Source organism: Strix uralensis, chromosome 37 (genome assembly GCF_047716275.1).
Source record: "Strix uralensis isolate ZFMK-TIS-50842 chromosome 37, bStrUra1, whole genome shotgun sequence".
Taxonomy (NCBI): Eukaryota; Metazoa; Chordata; class Aves; order Strigiformes; family Strigidae; genus Strix; species Strix uralensis.
In genome coordinates this window covers 1,758,723-1,786,498 of record NC_134008.1, presented here as the reverse complement: position 1 = coordinate 1,786,498, position 27,776 = coordinate 1,758,723, and the positions used below count along the sequence as shown (strand labels likewise).

The 27,776-nt window shown below is 49.4% G+C and overlaps 1 protein-coding gene and 1 long non-coding RNA gene across 2 annotated transcripts in view; one reads left to right on the top strand and one right to left on the bottom strand.

Annotated features, from left to right (window-relative positions):
* Positions 1-27,776, bottom strand: part of LOC141937094 (uncharacterized) — a 786,032-nt gene that overhangs the window by 117,123 nt on the left and 641,133 nt on the right. The gene's annotated exons all lie outside the window — the stretch shown is intronic.
* Positions 17,671-18,591, top strand: LOC141937078 (olfactory receptor 14A16-like). The gene has a single exon (XM_074854480.1). It carries the CDS (start codon positions 17,671-17,673, stop codon positions 18,589-18,591), a length of 921 nt encoding a protein of 306 aa, XP_074710581.1.

Below are 27,776 nucleotides of genomic sequence, written 5' to 3'. Positions count from 1 at the left end.
AAGCTGGATGTGTTACATTAAGCCAAAAGCTCAAGGCCCGACCCCCAGCCCCTGGGAAGAGAGATCCTGTCCCTCACACATTGCTTAGGGCTCTTCCTGGGGCAGTGTGATGTGGGGATGGGCAATGCCAAGGGCAGGACTATGGTCCAACAGCTTCCCAGGCTCTCGGGTGGGGAAGGGGAGACCATCAGACCCAGCGCTGTAAGGGAAAGGTGCTTCCTCATCAGCATCCTTGGCAGAGACAACAGCCAGAGCCAAGGGCAGAAAGAGCTCATCTCTGCTGGGGGATTTTCCTCATCCCTCTATTGTCCCCACCACAGGCTGTCCCACCATGTCCCACACCTGCACCTCTTTCTCTGCAGGCTGGAGACATCCACTTGGCTACTGCAGCTTCCTCTCACCTGAGCATCTCCCTTCCTTTACTGAGATCTCTCCATCCTCCCTGGCTGCTCCTGGAAACACAAAGCCTGGGGATGCTCCAGTCTCCCTCTGGGTGACTTGTTACACGACAGCACTGCCCTTCGAGTGACATTTCTCTGTCTCCAGTCTGTGCCTCTCCAGCTGCATTTTGTGGAGTTAGTTCTTTCTCATGCTCTATGATCCATCATCTCTGAAATCACCTCTCAGTCACTCTTAGGCTACTCCTATAGTGCCTGCATCCTCCACACCACTGGGCCAAAGAACTCCAGGTCCCTCCACTAGATCCCAAGCCCCACCTTAACAGACCTTCTCTCAACACTCGCCAGGTCCCCCCTACTTTTCCAAAATAGGATGCCACAGCCTGGGACACACCCAAGTGTGTGGGGCCACACCAGTGCTGAGTGGAGGGGGATGGTAACTCAGGTTGTCTGGGTGTCACACGCTCCTCCGAATGCAGCCCCGTAGGCAGCTGCCCTTGTTCATCGTGTCCATCCTCTCCTGGCTCTTAGGGCATCCCTCGTAGTGCCCAGGCCCTTCTGCTCAGAGTCACTGCTCAGCTGGTCAGGTCCCAGACTGTCCTGATGTATGGGGCTATTTGCCCCCTACCTCCCACCAGTGCAGAATTGGCTGCTTTTACTTGTAAAACTTCAAGTGACGTCCATTTACTGAATCCCAGAATTTTGCAAGGTTCCCACAGACTTAAGCTCCATTTGGTCAGCTTTCATGATTCCATGCAGCTGGCTCATCTTCACTAGGGTGTCTCTCACAAGAGAACAGCATGAGGAGTTGCAGAGCACTACAGATCCCCTGTCCTGGAGAAGCTGTGGGGTCCTGAGGGTCTGGTACTGATAAAGCCATGGGGCTGGAAATGGAAGGGAAGTTGCCTTTTATGGGAGAGAGCAGCAGGAATGTGTGGAGCTCTGCCTGGGGATGGATGATGAGTCAGCTGAGAGCTGAAGGGTCACGGGCAACACTGTGGTGGGTGGATGTTTCCTAGGGATCCCGTGATGACAACAAGAAAGCAGATGAAGCCTTTCTCATGAAAGCGAAAAAAGCCCTATTGCTCGTTGCAGAGCTGATTTATCCCAATATTTGCTGAATGTGAAAACATAGCAAAGTTAAAGACAACCAGGAGGTTTTTGGAGTTCACTGAAAGCATCTTCCAGACAAGGGTGACTGAGGAGCCAGTGAGGGGAGGTGTCCTGTAGGAAATCATACTTAGAAAGAAGGAAGAACTGGTCAGGGATGTAAGAGTCAGGGGTGAGAAAGTAGAGTTGAGGCTCCTGAAAGAAGGGAACAAGGCAAAGAGGAGGACTTCAGGAGAGTTGGTTCTGGCTTGCTGAGAAACTTGTTTGGAAGAATATAATGGGATACAATGCTGAAGATTTTCCCAAATTAAGAGACCAGTTTTAATCCAAAGTGAGGAAATTTTTTGCATCTACAGACTTAAGCACTGGTTACAAATTAAATAGGTGAACGTGGACAGTGAACACGTACAAGATGGAGAAACAGAACTAAAGGGTTTAGAAAATGAGTTCAAAAAAACTCAAGAAAGCGCTTAGGGATATGGTGTAGTTGGGAACAGTCAGTGCTAGGTTAACAGTTGGACTAGATGATCTTCAAGGTCCTTTCCAACCTAGATGATTCTGTGATTCTATGAAAGCTGGAACAGCAGCTTAATCTCTGGCATGAGCAGCATATAGTCACTAACGTAAGTGACAATAAATGCAAAGCATTCCCTGCAATCTCGGAACTCAGAATAAGTCTTGGTCAATATCCATAGGTTCTACTGGGAAGGCCCAGGTTACTGTGGGCTAGCACCATGGATCCTGGTACCCTTGCCAGCAGATTCTTGGGGATGACCCACAGCTGAAGAGGCCATTGGGAACCCAAGAAGCTTGGCCCTATTATTAGCAGGCAGAGGAGCATCCATGAACACTCTCGGGTCATGTATGATGATCACAAGATGAACAACTGCAGAAGAAGTGACTTCAAGTGGCTGTGACAGAGCCCACCACCTTGACCCTATTTGGGAAAATGTTACCATCCAACCAGGGAAATTCAAGGGAGTCAGAAGAAAAGACCCACCAGGTCAATCCACATAGTAAGGGAAGGGAATATTTCTTATGCTGTAGATGCCGAACGCAATAAGCATTGGATTGTGCCTCAGAATATTCAAGGAGAATCTCATCAAGCTCATCCATGAGCTGAGGCAAACACTCTGAGCAGACTGAAGGACAGTGAGTGCTGGCCTAACATGAAGAAAGATGTAGACCTCTGGGGTAGGAGCTGTCTGTCTTGTGCCGTGACCAGTGCAGATTACACTGGAGTAAAAACCCCAGCCCAGCACCAACAGAGTGGAGGCCCATGGCCACAACTGCAGATTGATTTTGTGGGACCTCTGCCAGTGACAGCTTGAAACACCAAGTGCATCTTGGTAGTAGCAGATCCTTTGAGTAAATGGACAGAACCCCCCTTGCAAAACCAACATGGTTGCCACCACTGCAAATCTACTGTTGAACGCTGTTATTTCTTGCTGGGGTCTGCTCCACAGCACTGAGTCTGATCTCAGCACCGACTTTGTTGCAATAATTCTGCATGAGCACTGCAAAGCCTGAACGCGACACGTCCCACCCTGGCTCTGCCAACCGGTGGGGCAGGGGAGAGGAAAAGGCCAGTGAAGGGGCTGGGTTTGGCTGTTGAACGTGGGGTCCAGCAGCGATGAGGAGTCAAGGGAGTGGATGGGAAGACACGGGCAAAGGCACCACAAATTGTGATGTTGATTGTGAGGCCATGACTGTTACAGGAGCCTGATTGGCCAGCAGCTGGCCCCAGCAAATTGGTGGCAAGACGTTCATCACAAAACTGCTCATCCCAGCAGAGACAAGACAAGGAGGGAGTGGAAGGGGACAGGCAGGCCAAGGGGAGCTGGCTGGAATGGAGATGGTTATGAGGTCACTTCCACTGCAGCAGCCTGCCTGGCCCTCAGGAGACATGCTGGCCAGCAGGTATTGTGAGGTCATCCAGTACATCAGAGAACCCACCCAACAGAAATTGCATCCTTGGGGAGGGGAGGGGGTGAAGCCGATGGAAGAGGCCCACATGGGTTCTGATTCTGGGGGTACCTCGGTTATTGTGACCTGACTAACCATGACAGACGGAGGGGATGGAAGGGCTCATTGCCACCTGGATAAGAATTAGCCCTGACATGGGTGAAAAGTCTTTTCCTTATCCCCACATTGAAAATCCCCTGTTTCACCCAACACTTATCTTATATCCTCTGAACATGCACCATGGTGCAGACCCTAGTTCTCTGTTCTTTATGGCCTCCTTGTAAGTGTTGCCAGGCTGCACTGAGGTCCCCCTCAGCCCTCCCTTCTCCAGGCTGAACAAGACCAGCTCCCTCAGCCTCTCCTCATAGGCAAAGTGTTCCAGGCCCGGCCTATCTTGGGGGCCATTGACCAAACCACTTCCAGTTTGCCAACATCATTCCTGTACTGGGGATCTGAAATCTGGACGCAATGACCTGGACAATGCCCTCTCTTGATCTCCTGGCCGCACTCCTGGCCATCAAGCCCTGGGGGCAGTTGGCCTCCCTTGCTGCCAGGGCACATGGCTGCCTCCTTCCCAACCCACTAAGACCTTTCCCACAGAGCTTCTCCCAGGCAGGCAGCCCCCAGCCTGTGCCATTGCCAGGGGGTGTCCTGCAGGGTCACACACTGGCACTTGTCCTTGCTGCATTTCCTGAGCTTCCTGCCAGAATGTGTTCTCCCGCTCGTTTAGCCCTTTCCCTGAGCACTGAGGCCTGGAGACCTTTTCAATAAAGACTCAGGCAAGGATGGCATTGAGTCCCCCAGCCCCACCTGTGTCTGCTACTGTTAAATCACCCTCCCCATTCAGCAACAGCCCTGCTGTCCCGATCCAATATCGGGGCGTGTTCTTAAACGATCTCAAGAGCGAGATTAAGACACAAACGAGGTCAGATGCTGTATAACCTTGTGAACTTTATTTTCTATAACAATTAGTAATAGCGATAGGACAGAGAGGAAGAGGAAGGGAAAGTCAGAATCCCTAAGCAAGAAAACGGTAGATATGCAGCTAATTACCACCACCACCAGGAATCCAGCGATGTTCCGTTGGCTCGGGCTCGGTGCAGGTGATGGTGCTCCAAGCTCCAAGCTCTGCTGAAGTCCCAGCTCCAAGTAGCAGGTGTCAAAGAAGGTGCGCCCCGAGGGAGGAGTACGCAGTCCTTTTATTGTCTCAGTCCCGACGATTTCTCCAAAGAGTCTGCCCATTTCCACGGAGCTCGTTGTAATATGTGCTGCCCCGTGGTCCTCCCTGCGCGCATGCCCAGGTATTCATGGTGGACGTGCTGGTGGGGGGGGGGGGTCGACCTGCGGTCCCCTCAGCCTTTGCATGTCCCTTGCCCCAACTTCCTCTTCACCCAGCCTTCCTCATCCCGGCTTCCTCTTCACCCAGCTCATGCGCAGGTATAATTGGCAGGCACTGCCAAGGCTGTCGTTGTTCTAGCCTTGAGTGGATGTCGTGGTTTTGTCTGGGACTCTGCGTCTCCTCCAAAGCATACTCCTTTAGAGCCACAGAATGCTGAGGCCAGGAAGTGGTTCTCACGAAACAGTAGTGTTGAGACAAGCAAAGTCTAACACAGTTTGTTTCACCACCCCATGGCTCAACATTGCTGTCTTCGTGGTGGCGTTAAAGATAACAGTACAGAGAGAGAGACTAGAAAAAGCGCAAAATACAATAACAAACAAAATTTCTAGCAAATTTTCTTTCTATAAACATGTCCTTAAAAGTATCCTTAACAAATATAAGCAATTTTAACTAACAAACATATAACCGATAACATTCTTTAACAGATATATCATGCTTAAAACTAACTAACTTTATAAAACCAAAACATCTTACAAACCAATTTTAAGGCTCCGATGAATCAACAAAAGAACATGACGGCTGTTCACATGACTGACATTCACAGGGACAAAAAAGATGTATTATAAGAACAAATAAGAGAATAACTATCAAGGCTAAGGCTATAAAGTAAATTAAAATTATTACTAACATATTCCTGTGATTCTTAACAAAATACCACAAAATGTCTGAGGCCCTGGCAGTCCACGCAGTCTGCTGGAGTTGGGGTTAGCATGTGTGGCGGGAAAATCCCTTTTCATGCCCCCTTATCCTAAAGCACATGCATCATTTTGGCCTAGAAATTTCTTTTCCAAATTTAAACAAAGGTAAATAAACAACACTATCTGTAACAATGTTAACAATGTTCTAAACCATCATATGAAAAGGTAACAGTAACACTATCAACTAATAGTTTTTTAACTAAACAAAGTTAAACAAGATGTGTCTCAGACCGGGCCAAGGAATGTGCTCTCGGTCTTTGGGAACGGGGAGGGGAAGGAGGTGGTTGTTTACAGGAACAGGTACAACTACAAGACGGTTTACATGGAGACTTACAGGACGAACACATACATACCGCAAGAGAAAATATAGCAAGAGCTAACAAAGTAACAGCCACAAAATTCAGTATTAAAAGGGTATACATTCTGGTTGCTGTCGCAGACTGTGGAGCTGAAGGTGGTCTGACTGGCCTGAGTCGGGGATCCGCCAAAATGGACGCCCCCAACCCAGAGCGCATGTGCTGTTTAGGCCTAGAAACATCTATAAGGCTTAAATGATTGATACAGCGACAGGCTTTGGTTGGCGAATGATACGAATTTGCTTTACACCATCAGGTGAGACAGTAGATATAAATTGCATGTTAGAAACAACACATTGGATTAACTGAACAAAGCAAGGAGTAATACATGGTAAAACTATCAAGGCGGCAAATGCACATATTAGATAAAATAGAAGCTGCTTTACCCATGGTGCTCTGGGTAACTAAGACCATAAATCACCACTCCAGCCGTTCCATGTTTGAACAGGGACACGAGCTAGTTTCCTAACGTCTGTGGTCAGTTGAAGGACTATTTCACCTACATCTGCTATTTCCAAACAACAGTTAGAGACATTTAGTTTTCCACATACTCCTCCCTCTTCAGCTAGTAGGTAGTCTAAAACCATGCGATATTGAAGGATTGCAGTGCGCATCTGTTGAGATTGTTGGGTTAAAAGGTCTATAGCATTAGCAGTTTTATTAGTAATAATTTCTAAGACTGCTTGTAGTCGAATTATATGGTTCAAATTATAAATTGGTTCTCTTGCCCCTGATATCGGTTCATTGGGATTCCAAGTGGCAGGCCCATAATGCTCAATAATTCTTTCAGGGGGCCACTCATTTTCCCCCCACTTTTGAGTTCCACCTATTTCAAACTCAACAGATTGCTTGTTGCAGACAATCCTTTTTTTTCCTAGCTTATCATATAGTCTTATTCCCAATTGAGGACCATTCGCCTCTGGAAGAAGGAAAAACAGAGGTCGGATAATCCCTATATAGCAAATCCCTGACCAATTCGCTGGTAATTGTTTGTAGGCAGTACGTCCACATATCCAATAATGGCCCTTTTTGGCTTTGGTGACTTTGGCAAATGGTCCATCTGCAGTCCTTGGGGTTTGAAAATAAGTTGTGTTTTCACTTCCCAAAGGGCTGAAGACCTCATTCAGGTGATTATTTATCCGGATGGTACAATACCAGGACCCAGTATCGTTTTTCCATTCACAAGTTTGATTATAAAAGTTGTTTCCCTGTAATTTGGCATATTCGGTTTCATTTTTGTTTGACCAAACCTCTTTGAACCCCCTGCTGCATCCTTGTTCATTAAGCCACAACCATATATAAATACCTCTATCTTTGTTAATCAATTTATGTGTAAGTGTCCATTGACACTTACTTTCCCCCACATCAAGTCCTCCTTTCTGAGTACAATTCAAGCAAAATTTACCCTTATTAGGAAACTGAACTGGCCATGTTCCACTATCATCCCAGGTAGTATTTGCAATGTCGCTGTAGTTGCTTACAATCTGTGATGGGAAAAGTGGTATAGAAACCCACGGCCAGCTTGATAATCCTAGAGGTCCTCCACAAACCCAACAGTGACTTAGATTAAAGGTTTGACTTACAGTTTTTGCTAACAATACAAATTCATTATCCTCAAGGGGGTTATATGGTTGGGTAAAGGTGGGGGAATTGGCTTCCCTGCAGTTTTATAGGTAGATCCCCAAAATAATATAGCAAAAATTAACATACACATCCTAACCAATTTACACTAAAGTCTGCATCTGCTTCATTCCTTCTGTGGGTGTGTCTGTGTCGCTTGCTTCCTCCTGAAAATGAAACAAAAATCAAATTCGCTTCTCGGGTTAGAAAGAGGGAACGATCCATCTAGTGTGAATCCTATGAGTTTTTCCACAGCGTCTTTTGCCTTCCAGGTGTATTTGTTAAAGGGTGTGTCCAACACCAGGGGCACTTTGCCCACTGTGGGAAGTTCAACGAAGACAGGTTGTCCTGGAAAATGAGATGGATTGTTAGGGTGATCAGGACCATGAGGGGCTGGCATAATTGTTGGAGGTTTTGGACAGAATGCTGTGATCTTTGGGCATCCATTTACTCCCCAGCGACTGTTGACGCTGGTCATTGCATCCCACACTCGCTCAGCCCATCCTGGCTTATGCGGTTTGAGGAAGCGTTTTAATAGACCATTTGTTCTTTCCACAATTCCATTTGCTTGTGGGTAATACGGAGTATGAAACACCCACGAAATTCCCTCCTGGGCTGCCCACTCCTGGACCACTTTGGCTGTGAGATGTGAGCCGTTATCTGATTGGATTGACTGTGGCTTGGGGAAAATCCCAAACCATTCTTTCAGTGCTTTTATTGTGTTTTCTCCTGTTGCTTTAGCACATGCTTTAGCTTGCACTAGTCCAGATACTATCTCCACACCTACCAGTATATAGTATTTTCCTTCTGATTTTTGAAAGGGACCAATATAATCAATCTGCCAGGCCTCCCATAGGCCTTTTCCCTCTCTTAAGTGCAGGGGGTCACTCTCCAGAGGGTGTCTGTCCAAAGGACGCGACATTGTTCACAGGAAGATATACAAGTTTTACATTCCTCCCTGGTAACTGGCCACCCTCGGGCTTGTGCCTCACAATAGAGGTCCTTAACTCCTGAATGTTTCCGCTTTACATGTAGCCATTCTAACAGACGTTCCCAATTTTCTGCTATCTGCGTGCTTTGTAGGGGAGCCAGCCGGGCGAGTTCATCCACTTCGGCATTCCATTGGCTCACTGGGGTATCATCCTGCTGATGAGATGCTACCCATGCTACTGCAGATTTCCCTTGCCTGGCAATGGTAAGGATATCCTGCCATTTTTCCTTTTGCCATACAGGTATTCTATTGACCTCCCATCCATTTTGTTCCCAGAATGGAAGCCATTCAGTGCAACCTTTAAACACAGCATAAGGGTCAGTATAGATATAGACAGAAGAAGCAGATTGAGCCTCGTGTTGGAAAACGCTCCACACAGCAACTAGTTCTCCCACTGGTGCGCTACCTTCTCCTTCGGTAATGATCTGTTCCTTGGTGTCTACCTGAAGTGCCACAGCTCGGTATTTCCAAATTTTTCCCTCTCGCTTTGACGAGGCATCTGTAAACCAGACATTTTGCAATTGTCCAGAAAACGGAGGAGATACTTGTATTACAGACAAAAGCTCGGGTGTTTCCCTATCCGGGTCTACCTCATCTTGTATATTTAACACGTTCGTGGCTCCTTCAGATACAGAAAAGATTTCACAATAGTGTTCTATTTGTGCATACCATTTTCAAACAGAGGGTCTCTGGGCCACCCCGTCAGTGGGTGGAGTTCCTGTCAAAACTGCTTTGATCACTTTAAATGGGCCTCTGAGCACTATAGGTTGGTGCAGGATGGTTTGTTCAGCTTTTTCCCAAGTTGTATACCTTTTTTCAGCATCTTTAAACCTACGAGAATAAAAACCAATGGGCCTAACAGGACCCTCTGGACCCTTTTGCCACAAATGGATGAACAGTCCAGTCTTGGCAAAACCCCATTCAATTTGAACTGGATCTGTTGGGTGAATTGGACCCAGGGCTTGGTAGGCAGTCGCTTCAAACACCAACAGGTGTAAAGCCTCGTCATGGACTTGAGTCCACTCCCACTGAGCTCTTTTTTTCAATAAGTCTTACAAGGGTCTAGCAATAATTGAAAAGTCAGGAATGTGTTCCCTCCAAAACACAAGCAACCCTAGTGCATGCTGTAAGTCTTTCTTCGACTCTGGCATCTTGATCTGATCGAGAGAGGAAAGAGTATCTGGTGGGATACACGTCATGCCTCCCTTCCACCAGATTCCTAAAACTTTTACCTCACTTGAAGGGGTCTGTATTTTCTCAGGTGGAATTGTCAACCCTATACTTTCTAGATGGGTGATGTCCTTCTGAGTTTCTCTAACTTCTTCTACCTGACTCCCTCCTATGAGTACATCATCTATATATTGATAGATCTTCACCTCTGCTTTTCTGGGGATTTTTTCCAGCTCTTGCACTAGAGCATGGTGAGCTAGCATGGGGGAGTGCTTGTATCCTTGAGGGAGTTGTGTAAAGGTGTACTGTTGTCCCTCCCAGGTGAAGGCAAAGCGATCCTGGTCTTCAGGTTGTAAAGGGACCATAAAAAACATATCTTTGACATCAATTGTTGCCATGACAGAGTGGGATTGTTCCTGAATGGTGGCTATCAATTCAGCAATGTTTGGTACGGCAGATGTGAGTGGACCTCTATTGGCATTGAGTCTCCTGTAATCTATTGTCAATCTCCATTTGCAGTTTGGTTTTTGGACCGGCCATGCTGGAGAGCTGAAGGGGGAGTGAGTGGAAACTACAACCCCTGTTTTTTTCAAATCCTCCAGAACTGGTATAATTCGCTCTCTTGCTCCTAGAGGCAATGGGTAGGGTTTAACATTTGTCAATTTGGAGGGAGGTAGGGTAGGTGTCACTTGCAATAGACGCACCTCTGTGCTGGATGTTTCGGCCTGTTGCCTGATCTGGGGAACACCAAAAGACCATGAGTTTCCCTGGGTGTCATGCTGTGGTGGTGCAATTCTTACCCCTCCCTGCCCCTCCTTGTTGGGCTGCTTGGTGCTAGGTGTGATTCCACCCACATCCCCCGAGCTATACACCCATCTGTGGAGATAAGGACTGCTAACGTTAAGGCGCCCCCTTAACGAGCGTGGCTCCTGACCCTCCCGATTGCTTGGAAACAGTTATAACAGCCCATCATCTCCTAATGGCCTGGCACACCTGTGCCTGTGATGTGATCAAATGGGAACAATAACAGAGTTGCACATTCATCAAGTTCTTGTGCAACTGCTGGAAGGCACCAGAAGGTCTCTGACAAAAGTCAATTATCTTGGACCCTATAAATTGTGACCACAAGGGAGACCCTTTGAGCTTTCCTGGATCGCAGCGGCCGGTGACCAGCATCTCCCCTGAGCTGGGAGCCTCTCAGGTACCAAAACCCTTAAGGTGTCGTCTGCTGCCAGAGCTGACGGAAGGCCAGGGCGAAGTCCACCCGCTCAAGTCTCAATTATTGCCCGTTGAGGAATGCCGAGGCATTGGGAGTATTTGCTCTAAACTCGAGAGGGAAATTTTCCTTTGAGCTAGCTTCTCTTTCACCCGTTCTTTCTCTGTTTATTGGTGTGTGGGTACGTACTTCATTCTACTTGATCCAAATACTTTTGTCTCTGTGTGTGTGTTTGTATGTTTTGTGTATGCGCATGTATATATGTATAAATTAAGGTACTTTTAAGTAAGTTAGTGTGAATCCTGTCATTTTAGAATCTCTAAATAAGTCGCTTTTCTTTCTTTCAACATTTCTGAATTATTTTGTAATGATAAATTGTTGTTAGTTATTAATAAATCTAGATTTCTTACTAAATCATTACTGTGTCAATACTTTCATCCACAACACATGCCACTGTCTACTCTTCAAAACATCTATACCTCGAAGTTTCATCTGGAAAGATCCTATGGCCACCATGGTATTGACAGGGTTTTCCTCTCCTGGTAACCGTAGTGTCACTGGAGTCATAGGCACTGACTCTGTTTTTCCCAAGGCATTTAAGACAATTAGATTTCTAGATGGAATCGAGATTCCAAATTGTTCTGCTTCAGTCCGCATTAGCGCAGTAATCTGTGCCCCAGTATCAATCAGGAATGTTACCAGTCTTTTCCTTGGTCCTACAGCAACAGTAATTAGTAAATCCCCTTTTGTGTTGCAGGTGAATTGTCTTACAAACATTCATCCTCCGCTTCCCCCCCTCATCTTCGGGGGGTGAAGGGTCTAGTTTCCCGCCACCTTCTTTTCCCCAGTTGGCTCCTCCTCAAGGTCTGTCAAGGGTGGAGCATTAGGGGTTGGTCTGAAAGTGACCCTTTGTCCTGACCATTTCTGCACAAGTTGTTGTAATTTTTGAGTCGGGAGTCCATCCATCAAGTGCCAGGGAATGCCTTTCTGAAGCCACAGCTGCCACAGTCCCTGTCGAGTTAGGGTCCTCTCTCTCCCAGAACTGTGACCTCGGGGTGACTCCAAGCCTTGGCCTTCCTCATGGATGATTGTTGCCCACTAACTCGCTCTGCAGCCCGTACGACCCTGGTTTCGGTTCTTTGGGACGATCCACCACTGGGGCCATATTTTCTCCCAAAATGAATCAATTCCTGGGCTACTTCTCCCCATGTCCATACTTTTCTCCCTGGTTGTCGATTGTCAGGGGTCACTATCCCCTCCAGAGCAGCCATCATTCTTTCTCCATTGGGGGTGTTTTGAATCTTCCCTTGTAATTGAATGTCAATGGGTTTCAGGGAGTCGGGAAGTCGCTGTATCAGGCATCATCATCAGGGAGCCCTGGTTGGGCTTGAGCTCCTCATCATACATCATCTGCAGACAGGCTGCCTTCTGCACACTTTCCACTAACTGATCCACCCTACCTGTTATGGCAAGGGGATCTCCCCTCTCCAAGGGGTTCAGCCCTCTGGCCCAGTACGCAGCTCTCTGAGTCAATGCCATGAGGCTCAGCGGTCGCTGGTAGTTAGAAACACCCTGGGCCCCAATATCCTTCTGCTTCTTTCTCTGACAACAAAATTCCATCCCCTACTGACAAAGACACTCTCCACACATACTCTGTCTCCAATTCTTTTGCAGTCCTTGCAAAATCTTTTCTCAGCTTTGCTAATTCAGTTGCTGTAAATGGGACTTCTTTGGTGATAACCTGAGGACGGTTATCGCTATCGTCCTCATACACATACTCTGTTTTAATCAGCGGATACATATGGGGGAGGCTTTCTATGGTTTCTTTTGCCTTTTGCAAATCTCCTTGGGGATAGATTTGCCGTATCCCCTTCTCCGAAAGCTTCACTTCTACCTCTGCCAGCATATCCGCCTCCCTCAAAAGTTACTCCTTCAACTTCTCCTTTAATATTACATTTTGGTTCCTTTCCTCCTCTAGCAATTCTTTGGTTTCCTTCAGTTGTTCCTGCAGGGTCTGTGTGACCCTCTGCAGGGAGTCTATTACAGTATCGGCTTGACAAGACTTCCGCTTTCTCTCTTCCACTGCAGCTGCCAGACTCGCTCCTAACACTGCACAAATTACAGCTTTTCCTTTCCCCCTCTGAACCTTAGCTTCCTTCTGCAATACCCTTATCCTATCCACTACACTCTGTGGTTGAAACCAGTGGTTTTTCGCCCAGTCTTCTCCCTGGAGTGAGGGGCGAGATCAGTACGCTTCCAAAAGATCATATAGTTTATCTATTCCTTCAGCCTCTGAGGGCACATCATCACAAACATTGGCTGCCTTCAGGGCGACCATTCTTTTTCCTTTTCCTAATGCAAAGGGGATTATCGTCCTGAGAGGGCCACACCTTGGGATGCAAGTTTCCCCTTTTCTCTCCCAGGAGGCCAGACCTGAATCTAACACAAAAGCAATGCAAAAGGGTTTTCATCCTGAGAGGGCCACACCTTGGTATGCAAGTTTTCCCTGTTCACTCTCAGGAGGTCACACCTTAGTGTAACACAAAGGGGGCTATTTCATCTTGAGAGGATTGCATCCAACAAGGCAAGGTAGTACAGCACTCTCGTCTCTAAGGATTCTGTCCGTGATGCCAATTTAAAATGTCCCGATCCGATATCGGGGAGGGTTCTCCCAAGAGCGAGATTAAGACTCAAATGAGGTCAGATGCCGTACAACCTTGTGAACTTCATTTTCCGTAACAACTGATAATAATGATAGGACAGAGAGAAAAAGAAAGGAAAAGTCAGAATCCCTAAGCAAGCAAACGGTAGAGATGCAGCAAGATTAATTACCACCACCACGAATCCAGCGATGTCCCGTTGGCTTGGTCTCGGTGCAGGTGATGGTGCTCCAAGCTCCACCAAAGTTCCAGCTCTGAGCGGATGAAGGAAGAAGAAGATCAAGATTATCAAGATCAAGGATCCCAAGAGAGGAGTACGCAGTCCTTTTATTGCCCCAGTCCACACAATTTCTCCAAAGACTCCGCCCATTTCCATGGAGCTCATTGTCATACGTGCCACCCCGTGTTCTTCCATGCGCACATGCACAGGTGTTCATGGTTGTTGTGCCGGCGGGAGGGGTCGACCTGCGACGTCTTCAGCCTCCACACATCTTCCTCACCCTGGTTTCCTCTCCACCCAGATTGCGTGCAAGTGCAGCTTGGTAGGCACTGCCAAGGATGGTACTCGAGCTTTGGGCAGTCATAGTGGTTTCTTTGGGGACAATTAGTCTCCTTCAGAGCGTATTCCTCCACGGCAACAGGATGCTGAGGTCAGGAAATGGTAGTTGTGCAGCAGCAATGTTGAGACAAACCAGTCCAACACAGTCCCTTACACCCCTCCACTCAGCACTGGTGTGGCCCCACACACATGGGTGTGTCAGAGGGTGTGGCTCCCCATTTTGGAGAAGTAGGGGAGACCTAGAGAGTGTTGGGTGAAGGTCTGCCAAGGTGGGGTTTGGGACCTAGTGCCCATGAGCCGTGTGGGGTGGCTGATGGACCTGGAGTTCTTTGGCCCAGTGGTGAGGAGGCTCAGGTGGTATAGGAGTTGACACAGAGTGCCTGGAGGGTTATTTCAGAGATGATGGAGCTTTTCTTTAGTAAGAATAGTAGTAAGATACAGGATGAGAAAGAAATAATGCCATAAAGTGCAGCTGGGGATGCCCAGACTGGACAAAAAGAAAAAAAAAAAAAATCACTCCAAGGGTAGTGCTATGGTGAAATTCACCACCCAGAAGGAGTCTGGATCAGATCAAGGCTTCCTTTTAAAGGGATAACAAGGGACTATGGCAAGTATCAGTAAAAGAAGGAAGATGCTCATGTGAGAGCAAGGTGAGACAGCTGGGTGGCTGAGTACACCCTGTAGGGAAACAGGCACAGCTGAGGCAATATCACAGCCGGTTGTGGAAATGACAGAGGGTTGTAGAAAAGCTGAAAGCCCCCAACAAAGTCAACCTCTCCCTGACTTTGGCCATGGCTGGTGTTTCTGCCACTGATGCCTATGAGGAAGCACAGTCCCCTGCAGCACTGGGGCCTCATTGACCCCTTGTCCCTACTCAGGAGCCTGGCAGGTGCACATCTCCATCGCCCACTGCCCCAGGAAAAGCCCTGAGCAATGTGTGAGGGACAGGATCTCCCTTTCCAGGGGCTGGCGGTCACGGCTTGGCCCTTTGCTTAATGAGGACAGGGCTTGGCCCTTTGCCTTCATGAAACACATGCAGGTTTCCTCAGCATCAGAGCCACCTTTCCTTTGCTTTTCCCTACCTGCCATCACTGCCTCCACATTTCTGCTCTAAGTGGAGCCTGGGGAGGCTTTGTCAACAGTGTCCCTCAGTGGGACCCATTAAAGCCACAAGAAATTTTGGAGTTTGAATCTGACTTTCTCAGAGACTTCTTCAGCAGCATCTCAGTGTGTGGGGTTCATGAACTCAGCACCAAACCCACCTGAGGTGTCATTAAAATGCCTTGGGCTGGTCCTCTACTGCGGAGCTGGGATGCGGTCCTGGGACGGAGGGAGCTCAGGGCAAGTGGGCAGCACTGCAGAGACACAGCTCTGCCCAGGAGCAGCTCCTCTGCAAAGCGCAGCAGGGCTGAGGGCACTGCCTGCAGGCACCAAGGGCAGAGGAGCCGGGCACAGAGAGGGGAAAGGCAGACAAGAGTGGGAGGATGCTGAGAGCTCACTGGAGGAGAAATCTCCACAGCCCTTGACACAGTAAGTCTCTGGGAGCAGGACAATGCAGCTGCAGTTGGTGGTGGGTTCTAGTGAAGCCGGCACAGCCGCCAAGAATCTCCCTTCTGTCTAGAGGAGGAGGACGTGCTCCAGAGCAGGACTTCCCTGCTGCACTGTCAGAGGGACAGGCCATGGCAGCTGTCTTCTCCCGGGGACGGCTGCAGGGGTGTGCAGTTGCGGGTGCAGCCAGGGGTGCCCAGGGTTGTCCTTCAGAGCAGGGTCCCTGCAGCCCAGGGGCTGTGTGCTGGGGCAGGGACTCTGCTGCCTGCCAGGGTCAGCACTCAGCCTGCCCGGGGAGCTGCCCACGGCACTGTGGGGAGAAGCTGTGGTGGGAAGGAGAGACCCCCAGCAGGGCAGGGTCCTTCTGCTGTGGAGAGGGTGCTGCGTGAGTCAGGGCTGCTCACAGCTCCAGATCACCCCCAGGACATTGGCAGAGGAAAGTTTTCAAGAAGCACATGAAGGCAGGGGCTACCTGGATGGAAAGGTGCTTTCTGAAGTCTGTGCTTTCAGTTTCCTCCTGTGGTTGTGGGGTGTAATAATGCAGCTTTCAGCATTGGACAACACAAGGACACTCCCATAGCATTACCCTGACAGAGCAGTAGGTATTTCAGAAACTTGATAAATTCCTTCAAGCATTTATTTGCCTGCAGAAAGCTCAATCATTTTGTCAGTGTTTTCCTGACCTGCTCCTTAGACTTGCACACACAGAGATGCCCCTGTGCAGGTCCCTGCTGCCAGGAGGGGTCTGCAGGGCAGAGCTGAGCACACAGCGGGTGGGATGGGGGCTGTGATCACTGGCAGGGAGGAGATAAGGAGAAAGAGGAACAGCTCCAGGCAGGGAATGGAACAGGCTGACAGCACAGGCTGGGCAGGGGTCATATTTGGGCACTGCCTTATTAGCCCTTCAGTGAAGGTGATTTTTACCTAACAAGCACCCCTGGTCTCCTCCCCCACACAGCATAGCCTCTGCCCTCCACGCAACAGGAGCTGCCTTGTCTACAGCCAGAGCTGCAGCAGAGGAAACTCTCCCGAGTGCCTATCTGTCCCTCCCTGGCCTTGCCTCCCTTGGCAGAAGCATTGGGGCATTGCTCCTTGGTTCTCCACCTGCCCCTGCTGCTGCTGCTCCTGTTTTCAGGCTCTCTGGGGATGGGGTTTTCAGCTGCAGCTCAGCAACTGGCCCTGCAGGTCCTGCCATGCAGATGTGTCCATGGCAGCAAGGTGCCCAAGCCCCTTCTAGCCTCTGGGTCTCTGGGCAATGCTGCCCATGGGCTGGGGATAAAGCTGGATCATTTTGCAGGACACTCCATCCTCAAGGAATCAAAAAGCTCAGAGATCTTTACTGGGGAGGGGAGTTTTCAACTGGATGTCTCAGCAGCATTCAATTTCCTGTGAGGGGAACAGCTGGGTGTGATCCTCTTCCAGATTCAAGAGGTGGCAAGCCCAGGGCAGCTGAGTGCAAGTCTGATGGACAGCCTGGCTCTCCTCACTGCACTAAGGCTCTGTCCGTTTGCACCCTTGGACTCTCCATGGAGCACTTGTAGCGCAGCAGAAATGTCCAGGCTGTCTGCCTTCAGAACGCACTCCTCAGGTAGGACAGGGCAACAGGAGCAAAAGCAAGAAGAGCAAAGCCCCACAGCTCTGCTCTGCAGCTGGGGGCACTGGGAGGGACAAGGCTGAAATCTCTTGGATTTCAGGAGTGGAGTTAAGCAGTGATCACTGCGGGTTCCTCTCTGCCTGTTGGGGCACAGCAGAACTGACTCCTGCAGAGCCCACAGCAGAATCCCTTGCTCCCCACTGCCCCCTCAGCCAGCAAACACCAGAGCTCCAGCCCAGGAGCTGCATGAAGGTCTTTCTGGAAGGACAGAAGTTGGAAGAAGTGGAGGTTCTGTCAGAATTGGAGCAAGTTCTGCACAATAAAGTCAGTCCTAACCCTGAACTGCATTTTTCTCCTTGAACAGGCCCCATGCCCAGAGGAAGCAAATGTCCAACAGAAGCATCGTAACTGAATTTCTCCTCCTGACATTCGCAGACAGACGGGAGCTGCAGCTCTTGCACTTCTGGCTCTTCCTGGGCATCTACCTGGCTGCCCTCCTGGGCAATGGCCTCATCATCACCACCATAGCCTGTGACCACCACCTGCACACCCCCATGTACTTCTTCCTCCTCAATCTCTCCCTCCTTGACCTGGGCTCCATCTCCACCACTCTCCCCAAAGCCATGCACAATTCCCTCTGGGACACGAGGGACATATCCTATTATGCATGTGCTGTCCAGCTCTTTCTGTTTTCCTTTTTCATTTCAGAAGAGTATTGTCTCCTCACCATCATGTCCTACGACCGCCATGTTGCCATCTGCAAACCCCTGCACTACGGGACCCTCCTGAGCAGCAGAGCTTGTGTCCACATGGCAGCAGCTGCCTGGGGCAGTGCGTTGCTCAATTCTCTCCTGCACACAGCCAACACATTTTCACTACCACTCTGCCAAGGCAATGCTGTGGACCAGTTCTTCTGTGAAATCCCCCAGATCCTCAAGCTCTCCTGCTCACACTCCTACCTCAGGGAAGTTGGGCTTCTTGTGGTTAGTGCCTGTTTAGTTTTTGGGTGTTTTGTTTTCATTGTGGTGTCTTATGTGCAGATCTTCAGGGCCGTGCTGAGGATCCCCTCTGAGCAGGGACGGCACAAAGCCTTTTCCATGTGCCTCCCTCACCTGGCCGTGGTCTCCCTGTTTGTCAGCACTTCATTCTTTGCCTACCTGAAGCCCCCCTCCATCTCCTCCCCATTCTTGGACCTGGTGGCGTCATTTCTGTACTCAGTGGTGCCTCCAGCGGTGAATCCCCTCATCTACAGCATGAGGAACCAGGGGCTCAAGGATGCCCTAATGAAACTGATAACTAGATGTTAATTCTGAAGCAATAAACTGCTCATCTTCTGCTGAACAGCAGTTATAATATAACTCATTACAGGCCCAGCCTGCCTGCTTTTTCTCTTTTTGTTGGTCCTGGTATTTTACTTGTAATGATGTTGTCATCCCTTTCCAATTCACTGTCTGGATTTCTTTTCCGACTGATTGTCTGGGTAAATGAGGAGCCATGATCTCTGTGTGTTTTAAAATAATACAGTGCCTGCAGTGACTTTTCCTTCTTCTGAGATCCTTCCTCTAAGACTTTCTAGACCTGCAAGTAAAATTCCTGTTTGTAGAGGTAGAGGGGAAGAAAGTCCCATCATGGCAGCCCTGCCAGGGAATACATGGTCTTCCAGAGATGGTCTGTTTTCACTTCCACACTCTCTTTCTCACCCCTTCAGTTTGGTGTAAGGCCTGAGTGCTCTGGCAGCTTGGTCACACTTCTGCTGTGTGACAGTCCTGTGACTGCAGGCAGGGACAGGCAATGGGCACTTCTGTGACAGAGCCGGCCTCCGTAAGAGTGGTTCCATCATGAAAGAGGATCTCCTCAGGGCAGTGCCTGAAGGCTGAGTTCTTCTTCCAAACCTGATCTCAAGAATATGCCCATGAAAGTGGCCCACAGATGAATACACCAGTGAACAGGTGAACAGTGTGATTTGCAGGGTGGAGCACGCAGCAGTGTCCTCACACAGCCAGGCCTCCTGGGAGAGACTTGAAGGTCCAGGGTCTGGTCTGTGCCTGTGTTCTCTGGACACACTGGGGAAGCTGCCTGTGTTGATTTGGCTGAGATAGAGTTAATTTTCTTCCTAGTAGCTGGTATGGGGCTGTGGTTTGGATTTGTGCTATAAACAGTGTTGATAACACAGGGCTGTTTTCATTATTGCTGAGCAGGCCTTACACAGAGTCAAGGCCTGTTCTGCTCCTCACCCCACCCCACCAGTGAGCAGGCTGGGGGTGCACAAGGAGCTGGGAGGGGACACAGCTGGGACAGCTGACACCGAGTGACCAAAGGGATATTTTATACCTTATGACATCATGCTCAGTTATATAAAGGTAGAGGAAGAAGGACTAACGTGGGGACATTCAGAGTTATGGTGTTTGTCTTCCCAAGTCACCGTTACATGTGATGGAGCCCTGATGTTCTGGAGATGGCTGAAGCCCTGCCTGCAAATGGGAAGAAGTGAATGAATTCCATGTTTTCCCTTGCTTACATGTGTGGCTTTTTCTTTACCTATTAAACTGTCTTTATCTCAACCCATGAGTTTTCTCACCTTTATGCTTCTGATTCTCTCCCCCATTGCAACCAGGGGAGTGAGTGAGTGGCTGTGTGGGGCTCAGATGCTGGCTGGGGTTAAACCATGACACTGCCCCAGGGCAATCATCACAGACTAGTACCTCCAACTACCATTTGCAGCACTGGCCTCTCACCCCAAACTGGGGAGGTTCTCTCTCCCTCCATGAGGGACACCAAATGAGCAGGTCAGAAGTTCATGCTTGCATTGTACAGAGGAGGTGTAAGCCTGCACGTCATGTCTGCGATGTGAGAGAGGGCAAATGCCATCAGCTATTTCTGGGGATGCCATGAAGGTGTGTGGGACAAACAGTGTCATGAGGTCACTTCACATTGACAGTAATGTTACCTGGAAAAAAACCTGAATGCAGCACCGGGAGCTGTTTCCTTGAACCGAGGTCCCTGAGTCGATTCCTCATGCCGTGGGGCATCTCACACGAGTGCAGAGCAGAGTGATTACCACAGGGATGAGGGGCTTCCCAGCCTCTGGCAGTGGCAGCAGGAGGCCAGAGAGACAATATGACTCCTGCAATGCACTACTTCTGAATGTGCAAGGGAAGGACTCGTGTCTCTGAACACCCCTGTGTGTAAGACAAGTGCATGGAGCCAGCTGAGATGTGGGCACCTGACAGAGCACTGACACTTCTGCGTGTGACTCCAGGAACAACCCCCACTCTCCCAGTGAGACTCATCTCAGCTGCCTTGGACAGGCTCATTGCAAGTGCTCCTGTTCACTACATCACCCTCGCCTGTGATTCTGCACTGTGCCCTCAACAGTGCCAGAGTAATCAGACAAGTTCTGGAAAAGGCAGACATCAAACCCATCTTCAAGAAGGGCAGGAATGAGAATTGGGATAATTACAGGCTGGTCAGCTATCTCCATTCCTGGGAAGGTGGTAGGGTATGTCTAGCAGTCATCTCCAGGTAGCTGAAGGACAAGAAAGGGATTGCTGGACCAAAACAGGCAGGGGAAAGAAGGGCACGTTGTACACATGGAATTTTGCAAGGCCTTTGACATGGTCTTCCATGGAGTCCTTATAACCAAGTTGGTGCTACCTGGGCTGAAGAAGTGGATGTTACAGTGGGTGGGAAGTTGGCTGGGTGATCAACCCAAATGTCATCAGTGGTACAAAGTCCTGCGTGCAGCCGGTCACTAGTGGCATCCCTCTGCACCTGGGCCAACGCATTGAACATCTTTGCTATCCCTCTGTGTGATGTGACAGAGCACACTTTCAGCTCCTTTGTGGGTGATGCAAAGCTGGACAGAGGCCTTGAACAACCTCACCTGGTTCACCCTGCCTTCTACTTGAAAGTTGGACAAGAGGTTTTTCAGGGCTCTCTTCGCACCTGAGTTACTCTATGATTCAAAGAGTCTTTCCGTTGTCGAGGTTTTCATGACAGAATAGGCTGAGGAAGAAGGAAATAAAAAAAGAATGTTTCTCAGTTCAAATCATTACCAGGAAATGTATCCGATAGATGTTAATAAAGAAGCAGACTTTGATCTGCTCAGGTCCTGGGCCATGAGGAGGGAGATGGATGCGTATGGTATTATGAGGTCCGTTGTGTCTCCGAAACTCACAATTCAGTAGGAAGCATGTGGCTGTGGAGGGGACCATGAGGTCAGTTCTGTCTCTGGAGGTGACAGGCCAGCAGCAGGCACACGGCTGGGAAAGTGCCTCTGCCAAAGTACCCATAGGCCTTACCCACAAGAAGGGCTTGGACATGGGTTGTCATGTCCATTCCACCTGAGCACATGTGGGACAGCAGCAGGCACATGGCTTGGTCACATCCATCCGAGAAGCTGAAAGGCCACAGCGGTCATGTGGTTTAGAAGATCCTGGTGAGGTTCCTGCTCTCTGGTCAGGTAAAAGGCCACAGGAAGGCCTTTGGGTTGGGTTCTGTGCTGGAAGGGTGGTTTCTGAGGTGGTAGAGCTTTCCTTGGTAATGGGAAACATCACTGAAGGTTGGGAAATGCTGGGGTGGGAGCAAGGCGGGGAAGGGAGATGGGTGCTACAGCCTGCAGGGAGAGAGGGGCAGGAGTGGGACAGGGTAGAACAGCCTGTGGTGGGGATGGCCAAGAGCGCTGGCAAGGCTGGAAGTTGCCCACAGAACCCAGGTCTTTGTCATCTTGACTATGGCAGTTGTCTCTGGGACAGAAGAGAAGACATGTTGTCCTCATGGCAGTTGGGCCTCACTGCATCCCTGCAACCCCATGAGGAAGCTGGAATTTGTTGCACCATTTTTGTCCTCCACTCAGCCTTGCACACCCCACATTCCACAGTCCCAGGAAGAGCCACAAGCTGTGTGAGGGACAGGACCTCCGAGCTAGTGCATGCAGAAATAGGTTTCTCTTGGTTATTTCTTACCCCCTGGAAGCACAGCGCTGCTCCTTTGCTCTTCTAGGGGGATGTCGCTGCCCACAGACAAGCTTTCACCAGTGAAATATTTCCATGCTGATGTGACCTGTCACTCCTACCACCTCCTTGTGCTCTCCACAGGGCCTTGAGCTGGTGGTGCTGCTCTGTAGAGCAATTGGGCTGTGGTGCCTGAAAGCCATGGGGTGACAGTCCCAGGCAGATCCCTGTGATCATTCACCATCTCCAGGGGAACTGGGCACCACGGGGGAAGGCTCAGCCCAGGCCCATTCCCTATACACATAGCCCCAACCCTCCTGCCATGGAGAACACAAGCACAGCAGCTCGGCCTTGTGAGGGCAATTTCTTCAGCCTGACCTCAGCTTTGGAAGAAGAGCCCAACCTCCAGACATCGTGGAAATCCCCTTTTATTACAGAGATGCCACATATGACGCCAGCTGTGCCATCGTGCCAGACACACGAGAACAGACCTCTGGATCAGACAGGCTGGTTCATTCCCCTGGGGAAGTGGAGTGGGTGCAGACATGGACAAACATGGTTATCGCAGATAAAATGCCCAAAGCACAGGAGGTTCCCAAGATGAATGTGAAATCACTTCTGAAGAGACACGGGCAGGTTAACGGTGCTGAGAAACAGCTGATTGAATCCGCTTCTTCAGTGTCTCTTTAAACTCCTTGTTCCTCATGTTGTAGATGAGAGGGTTTATTGCTGGGGGTACCACCGAGTAGAGAGATGACACCACCAGGTCCAGGGATGGGGAGGAGATGGAGGGGGGCTTCAGGTGGGCAACCATGCCAGTGCTGATAAAGAGGGAGACCACGGCCAGGTGAGGGAGGCACATGGAAAAGGCTTTGTGCCGTCCCTGCTCAGAGGGGATCCTCAGCACGGCCCTGAAGATCTGCACATAGGACACCACAATGAAAACAAAACATCCAAAAACTAAACAGACACCAACCACAATAAGCCCAACTTCGCTGAATAGGAATGTGAGCAGGAGAGCTTGAGGATCTGGGGAATTTCACAGAAGAAATGGTCCAGGACATTGCCTTGGCAGAATCGTAGTGAAAATGTGTTGGCCATGTGAAGCACAGCCCAGAGAAACTTAGTGCCCAAGGAAGCTGCTGCCATGTGGACACAAGATCTGCTGCCCAGGAGGGTCCCGTAGTGCAGGGGTTTGCAGATGACAACGTAGCAGTCATAGGACATGATGGTGAGGAGAGAAAACTCTGCTGAGATCAAAAAGACAAACATAAAGACCTGGGCAGCACATCCCGAGTAGGAGATGTCCCTCGTGTCCCAGAGGGAATTGTGCATGGCTTTGGGGAGAGTGGTGGAGATGGAGCCCAGGTTGAGGACGGAGAGGTTGAGGAGGAAGAAGTACATGGGGATGTGCAGGTGGTGGTCACAGGCGATGACAGTGATGATGAGGCTGTTGCCCAGGAGGGCAGCCAGGGAGGTGCCCAGGAAGAGCCAGAAGTGCAAGAGCTGCAGCTCCTGTGTGTCTGCAAATGGCAGGAGGAGGAACTCAGTGATGGAGCTGCCATTGGGCATTTGTTCACTGTCAGAATTGGGGCCTGTTCACAGAGGAAAAAGCATCAATAAGTTAGGACAGATTTCTCATTTCTCTCTATTCAGTTTCTTATGGAGCTGCTGGATAAAACAGAGATGCCCTGGGAGAGCTGTGTCCTTCTGGAGGACAGGTTGCAGCCCAGCAGGACCCCACTGGGAAAGAGTGAAATGTCCTAAAGATGGGGTGTCCTGAAGGGTGAACTGGCTCATTTGTATCACCCTGAGCCTGCAGATTACAAGGGCACTTGAACATTTCACTCCCATGGAAACATCTCCATGGCAGTCCCCACAGGTATTGCTCACAGCTGAACCCCACCCCATCCCAGAAATTCCGGTCATACCAACACGGGGAGCAGAGGCAGAAGGGGAAATATGGAGAAATGCCACAGCACTGCTGTGAGGAGGCAAGACAGGGACAGAGGGTCGGGCTCTGCTGGGTGGGAGAGGAGACCAGGGGGTTCCTTTGGAGTAGGTGTCTGCACTGTAGGGGATGGCAGGGAGGTGCCTGAATTCCTCCTCCCAAGGTGTTTCCAGTAGCAGCTCCCTCTTACTCTCTGCCCAAGCTGCAAGATCAAAGGAAGTCAACGGGACTGTTATTCTGACAGCCCCCCCCCATCCAGCCCTACGGCCTCTCTCAGAGGAGCCAGCACCACTGCTTGCTTCTCCCATCTTGTCTCCCATATGGGGCTGTGAGACGGGGAGCCTGGCTCTGGCTCCTCCAAACTTTCACTCTCCTCCTGCCAGCTTCCTACCAGTGGTTTATAGTACTCTGGTAAATCCTTTATTGCGTCCCCTTTCTCTTTCCCTTCCTTCTTATTTTCTTTTTCCAGTGCCAGCACTAGTGGATCTTGTGGAGGTGCCAGGCCACAGCCTGTTTGATATTCAGGATGGTCTCGGGGGGTGAAAAACATGTCTGCATAGGAGACTTCATCCCTCCTTAAAACAGCACCACTTGTAGCAGGGTGTTATAATTCAAGGACCCATTAAGGGGACATTTTGCCCCTCATCCAATTTATATAGGGGCCACCACTGACTGCAATATTTGATTAGTGTCTTTTTATTCACACTTGCGCCTGGAGGTCCCCCTATCTTCTTCCAGCATTTTAAAATACAGCCTAGGGGACTCTTTTTGACTATTCCCCCACTCCGGCCGCTTCCCATCTCGTCTACTTTACCTTAAAACGCTACCTGATTAAGCTGACAATACCCCCGCAGGCAGATGGTATAAGGGTGCACTCTCCCCACAGAGTATGCACCTAAATTCAAGACAACAATTAACACAGAATTACTGCCTCCCGCTAGAGGAGCTATTTCACTTGTGACACTTCAAACACTGAGCCCGAACAAACAGGCAGCATGATGACCCAGCGGGCGGCAATGCCACACCACTCCCGTACCCCCATACTAGGAGTACCCAAGTCGACCTAGGGTTCCAATGTGGTCAGAGTGTCGAAACCATCCTGCCACCCACGGGTCCACCACCACTTGTGGACTCACACCCCAACCCCAGGGGTGAGCACAAAGGCTCTTTACCTCGCACAGGACGTCTCCTCATGACTTACAGGTCTCCCCTTTCTCCAACATACCTAATCCGCCGATAGATGGTCTTTATCTGCCTCTGCTGAGATCGGGAGAGGAAGGGAGTTTCTCCAAGAAAGAAGCCTCAGGACACACCTAGAATGTCCCACTCTCAGCCGGTCCTGCAGCCAGACAGAGAGGGTCCCATCTGGTGCCAACTGACTTGCGGAAAACAGACTCTACAACTCAAATAGAGTTATACAGCAGGTATGTTTACTCCAGCGCCAGGGTGCAAGGGGATTTCTCCACAAAGCTTACACACCCACCGCACATTTTACCAAAAACTCATAGAGTGTGGATATACATATTCATTGATTACATAACACAAACATACATATGCATGAGTGAGGCTGGGTTAGGTTCTAGAGGCTGGGGTCAGCAGTTTATGTTCTCTTTGCACCTGTGCATTGCCTCCTGGGGGTGTCTTTGGGGGTCTGTTGGAGGAAGGCTCACAGTCCTCCTCACCTTGTACTTTTCCTCGGAGCATGCGCAGATTCTCTTAGCCAATTTCTTGAATAACAATAGTGGTTCCCACTGGTTTACCACCTCTATCTTATCTAAAAGCACCAGTCTCTTAATTTCTACCACCCATATATGGTTATCTATGCATAAACTTGCTAGAACACATCTGCTTTCCAAGGACATGTGTCTTATTTTTGCCCAACATAGTACTTCTTCGTAAGTTTCCACAGAAAACTGCTTTGTTTTGATGAACACAGTAGTCCTCGGTTCCACAGAACAGTCAGGGCAAGCAGGATTATTAAGCAATATTCAGAAATCATTATAAGTTGCTATAAGTAAATAAGTTGCAAAGCAGGTGATCATTTCCTTGTATCAATGTTACCCCAGCTACTCTTCCACACAAGCACCACTGATACCGCCCCAGGAGACCTAGCAAGTATCAAGCATCACTACATGACTCTGAACACAATGTTGAAAGGCATTCGGGCACAGGTTTACTTCTCCTCAATCCTTCTGGAGAGAGGAAAAGGTTTGAGAAGGGAACAGACCCTGCAGGTAAACAATTGGTTGTGCCACTGGTGTTAGTAATGGGTTTCTATGACCTTGAGACCCTCCCCAAAGAAGAGATGGGATTCACCTGATGAAGTGGGACAAAACTATCCTTGCTAAAAGACTGGGCATTGTATTAAGAAGACTTTAAACTTAAAGGGTGGATGAAAGGAGAAAATGGTCAATAATCACATGAGGAATTGATGGACAGGCTTTTAAGGAAAGGGTCTCTTATGATGAGATCATAAGTGACATGTTAATAAACAAAAGAGAGTTTAGGAGGACACACCTCAAACATGTGCACATATTTATGCTTACAGAACATCATAATGGAAATGCTCTCCTGCCCTTTCTTGGAGATCAGCATGACTGGACACCTCTTTTCAGAGCTTGCACAGTAATTCTCACAGCGTGGAGAGCAAACAAGAGGAATTAGATGTCCGTGTGCAGTGACAGAGCTCTAGTCTCATTTGGATAACAAAGATGTGGGGCATTGCTGACACCACTGCAGTGCTGCGATGGATGGATGCTGGCGTTGTAGAAGGACAGGCTGAGAAGGCGAAGGAGGGGATGCCCTGCCCATGAGAGAGCAGTGGGAATGCATGGAGCTCTGCCTGGGAAGAGGTGATGTGTCAGCTGAGGAACAATGGATTAGTGGGCAGAGCCACGTGGGCTACACTGTAGTGAGTATCTGCTATAGGTAATCAGGATGGTTTGGGAAGAAGCAGATGAGGCCTTCTTCAGGTGTTCACAGGTTTGGCTCCTCATGGGGACTTGAAACCCCTTGATCTCTGCCAGAGGGGAAACACAGCAGGGCACAAGCTATCAAGATTTCTCTAGGACAGCAATTATAACATCACAAGCATTGAGACATGGAGCTAGGAAATCCAGGACCCATCTGGAGTTGAAGCTGGGAAGGTACGTGAGGGACAGCAAGAAAGGATTCTAGAAGCACAGGAACAGCTGAAGGAAGGCTGGGGAAAATCTGGGACTCTGCTGAGTGGGGCAGGGTTCCTGGTGACACAGGAGAGGACTGAGGGACTTGGTGGTAAGAGCAGCCTTCAGGAACCCCAGGACCTGCGACCAGGGGAGAAATATGGAGCAAGGAAGACTTATCCTTGGAGGAAGTGTGTTAAATTAGAGAACATTTAGATAAACTGTACATGAACAAGTCCTTGGAGCCTGACAGGATTCATCCATGAGGGTTAAGGAACCTAGCTGATTTCATTGTAATGCTACTATTGCTTTTTGAAAGGTCTTTGGGATCACGAGAGATTCCTGAGGTCTAGAAGAAAGAAATGTCAGCCCCATGTCCAAGAAAGGTGAGAAGGTGGATGCGGGAAGCCAGTCAGTCCTTCTGC